The sequence below is a fragment of the Cynoglossus semilaevis genome, chromosome 5 (genome assembly GCF_000523025.1).
Source record: "Cynoglossus semilaevis isolate Cse_v1.0 chromosome 5, Cse_v1.0, whole genome shotgun sequence".
Classification (NCBI taxonomy): Eukaryota; Metazoa; Chordata; class Actinopteri; order Pleuronectiformes; family Cynoglossidae; genus Cynoglossus; species Cynoglossus semilaevis.
In genome coordinates, this window is record NC_024311.1 from 15375095 (window position 1) to 15379643 (window position 4549).

At 41.0% G+C, this 4549-nt stretch overlaps 1 protein-coding gene across 1 annotated transcript in view; it reads left to right on the forward strand.

Moving 5' to 3' along the window:
• Positions 1-4549, forward strand: part of LOC103379248 (ankyrin repeat and BTB/POZ domain-containing protein 2-like) — a 15336-nt gene that overhangs the window by 3453 nt on the left and 7334 nt on the right. Inside the window, exon 3 of the mRNA XM_025055797.1 lies at positions 4226-4379. Coding sequence (XP_024911565.1) covers positions 4226-4379 — 154 coding nt within the window. The remainder of the gene's footprint in view (positions 1-4225; positions 4380-4549) is intronic.

Consider the following 4549-nt stretch of genomic DNA (forward strand, 5'->3'; position numbering starts at 1 on the left):
CTCAGACAGGAAACAACCATTTTGGTTAATAACCAATTCGGAAGTTGGAGATTTTCCCTGATAAACGTCATGTTTTTGGATAAGCAGAAAAAAAAAAAACAGTAGGTTTGTGCTTGGAGGTCTCCGCAGACAGAAAGCTGCTGAAAACCTTTCATCTGTTTTTAATTATTTTGGTAATAACCCTTTTTAAAGCTGTTTCAAAGCAAACATCAAATTATCTTTTAATTCTTGAAGTTGAAGAGTTGAATGTTTAGCTGTTTTTGTTGGACGCAAATGTAAGTTATTTCTAGACTAACTTCAGTCAGGGTTTGACTGTAATTTATTAATGTGATATTTTATAAAGTTTTAGTTTAATAAATTATTGAGTCGATGACAATTTCAACATCACAGAATCTGTATATTGATATAAACTAGCATTTCGCGGTTCTTGTTTTTTGCTACGTTCAAAGTTACATTGAATTCAAAGCATTTCAAGTTCAAGTTCAACTTTATTGTCAAATATACAGCAACACTTTTGAGACAGTTACTTTGGAATTTAAGTTATTATTTATCTAGATTTTAGCTCCAAATACTAAAATTTAGACAACTTTAGTTTATGTGTGGAATAATTTATAGTTATTTTTTTGGCTATTTCTTTCAATCTGCCTGTTATTTTGTAGGTTATTTCCTGCCGTAATTTCGGCTACATTTTGACTATTGCTAAACTGATTATCTAACCAAGTAAATCTCTGGTCTGAGATGATGACTTTACAGCCTGGGTCTGTGTTCCGTCGATCTGGAATCATCTTCTCAAATGTCACTGCCAGGACTTATTTTCGTCATCACATCATCAGAACATTTTAAGCCAGAACAAAATATTCGTGTTAGGAACAGTGTTACTTAGTGTCAGCTCGTGTGTGTGTGTATATGTGTGTGTGTGTGTGTTGTTATTGGAGCCGGTGGCAGACGGCTGTGTGAGCTGTGAACCTTTTCGTCCTGGTGCAGGCCGAGCGGGAATGAGAGCTCTTTTGTGTCGTCCGTGTTGGTCGGGGGTTAACGACAGCCACCCACTGTTGTTCAGTCTCCTGGGACGAGGCCATGGTGGCGCTAAAGTGCTCAGACTGGTCTGCTTCCTCAGTGTAATTAAAAAATGAAGGGAGGTGATGAGAGGAGGAGGTGATATTCAGCATGTTACTGACCATTGGTCATCAACAGGCGTCATGTGATTCAGTCATCGCTGCTTAGTTTAACACTTGATTTCTGTGAAAATGAAAATGACTTTTTTTTTTACCCTTTTTCTTTAATTAATTAATTAAAAACAATAACCAATACAGATGATTTCTGCTGAAAACGCCCTCTAGAGGAAACGTAATATTAACGTAATATTTTAATGAATAGTAAATGATCTCAGAAATTCTAAAGAATTCTTCTACTGACCTCAAATTTTGATTATAGTCTGAAGGAAAGATTTTTTAATTATTAGTCATCAGTGATCCGATAACCTCGACAAAATACAAAATCTTCTACGTCACCCAGGAAACTGTGAAGGTCACAGGGGAAATACTTCATCTACTCCTGACTCTGACGACTCTGTTCCAGTTTAATTTGGTTAAAATTTGGTGTAAAAGCAGTAAAGGAAGAACATTCACCAAACTGTACACACATGCATGTTCCTTTGAAACGTGTAAATGTGTTTCCAGCAGCAGTCGCTGCTAAAGCTGAGGCTCAGGTCCCGACAGCGCACACACACACACACACACACACACACACACACACACACCCTTTGTGTCCGTCTCAACCTGGTATTCGCTGACTCCTGGTCCTGAACAAAGACCATGAAAGGCTTTGGTGAGATTACTGACTGGAGCCTCACACACCAGTCCAACCCGACAAAGGCTGAAGGAAAATTCTTATTTTTATTATTTTGAGTCCATTTTTTCTCTTGTTGTTACTTATTTACTGCAGAGACGGAAAAATTCCATTAAGTCGTAAAAACAAAAAATGCTGCATTTGAAACAAATCCCCAAGTTCAAGTTCTCTGAGTGCCTGGCAAGTTCACTATTATGTTCAACTCAACTGTTTTTTTTTCACGGCTTTAATTTCACAGGTCCTTAAAAAAATGTGAGCTGATGCTGCAAGGAAATCTTAAATAACCTACAGCCAATAAAGTCGTTTCCATTTGGCAGCTGAAGGTTTCCTAACGCACCGTATGAACTTTATTGCTAAAAAATCCTGCGTTGATCATTGATTATGTTTAACATGGACCCGAACAGACGGGCTGATTTACGACGGTCAACCAAAAGTGACTTATTGTCCGACTGTTTTGTGGTAAAACACACAGCGTCTCCGCATGAAAGTCAGGTCCTGTCTACAGCCAGGAGTAACAAATGTGCCGTAGAACGGGACGAGAGGCGAGAGAGGTAATTGGTACCGATTAGCTGCCGTGTTTACGGACGGAGAGGCCGAACAAGAATCTATTCATGGAGGCGACAGGAGACCGGTCTGTGGGCGACAAGGCACAAACCACTGTTTTCTAATCCCTACCTGTGGAGGCTGCCTCCACACACACACACACACACACACACACACACACACACCTTGGCTGCTCTGTGGTTCTGTTGTTGGGTCCAAACACTCACAGCTTTATACCAGTCGGCAGAAAAGAGCTGTTGTTTCCAGCCAGGCTGATTTAATGTTTGCGTTGTGTGTGCGTTTCCTTTTTACCTTTGCCATCTTTGTTGGAAACTTAACTTTTACTAGACCCAGGAAACAGACCTTTAAAAACTTGGGAGTTCAGAAAATGACTAGGTGAATCAGAGACCCCCCCTCAACCCCCAGTGAACCACGGGGGGGGGGGGGGGGGGGGGCTGACTCCCCGCATACAGAAATAGCTCCGTTCAGTTGAGAAGACCGTAAGAAAATGAGACTGTTTCATAATTGACTTCATAAAAAAAGTTTGGTTTTTTTTGTCCTAATTGTTAGTTTTAACTTCTGTAAACGTAACCAGGTCAACGCCTGGCTGCAGTTGATCTCTGTTAAAAGACGCCTGGCTGCAGTTGATCTCTGTTAAGACTTTAAATTACTAAAAAATCTAAATGCAACGAGGGAATTACTAATATTAGCTCATTTTAAATAAACTAAATTAGGATCGTCCAACAAGACGACCTGGATATCGTCGTATCCAGATCGTCTTGGATCGAAGGAAACAGTTAGTCGTGTTTAAAAGGAAAACAACAATACCTTTTTTCTAAGATACAAAGACGTGTTTGTTCATTGGTGGATATTCTACTGATGTGTTCACACTAAACAAAGTGTCCTAAGAACCGCTGCTCCTGCCACCGTGTGTTTGTTCCATATTAAGGTTGGACTTTCACTCTGGAACAAACGCCTTTTTAATTTTATTTTGTACACACTCTAGTTGTTATAATTATTTCTAATATGATACGTCATCACTCGTGGATGTGATCAGTTCACAGGGAACAATCAACCAAATCCAATATTTGGAGAAAACAAATTGGTGACAATAGACTTAAAAAAGCCAATCTAACAAAAAAAAATTAAAATTTCTGCTTCTTTTTACTTTTGAGTTTTAAGATTTTTTTGATGAATATTTCTTTGTTATTTGTCTCAGTTGAGCAGTGTTGGCGGGAAAACGTTGTTATGGTAACGTAATCTGCCGTGGAGTTTGGTTTGACGCTGTTGGTCCGAGCCTTTATGAAGCTGACACAAGGTTTTACCCATGAGCACACTGACATCACGGACACCCGCAGACTGAAAAAGCTCAGGGTGTGTTCTAGTTGTACTATCATGAGAAAACACTGTGGAAAAAAAAAGAAAAAAATCTCCTTCTGTCATACAGTTTTACATCACAACCAGATGGAGAGAACATTTATACTGGCAGACGTGTTGGATTACCATCTGTGATCTGACTCAGGATCAGACTCTGTCTGTTTTCACTTCCTGCTAAAATCCTAACCAACAAACGTTACGTTCGGCTGAAAAGGCTCCTGTGATCGACCGATTATCGACACGACCGGTTGATCCTTTTCCAGCTTTCTGTCCGTTTGATCACGTCTATTCTTGATACAGTATCAAGTAACATCCATCCATCCATCCATTTTCATCCGCTTATCCGTTACCGGGTCGCAGGGGCAGCAGTCGCCACCCATATACCCAATATTAAACAAATCTGATATTCACACTCATGGCCCGTGTGTGTGTGTGTGTGTGTGTGTGTGTGTTTGCAGGAGAGTTGTCGTTGCCAGGTCAGATCAGCCCGTACACCGAGGCTCCCAAGGACCCTCAAGAAAACAGGGAGGACGCTTACGTCCAGATAGAGCTGCGTACCCTGGAGCAGGCCCTGCTCGCAACCACCGTGGGCAGCATCGCAGAGTGTGTGTGTGTGTGTGTGTGTGTGTGTGTGAGTTTGTTTAAACTGTGACGGGGGAGGGGCCCCTGGGACCCCTGGGCCCCCACCTCACCATTACATAACAACCTGTGGCTTGTGTCCAGAAAACAAGGAGTCCTTCACACCCCCTACAGTTCACTTTAGCTCACTGTGTAAGGTCAT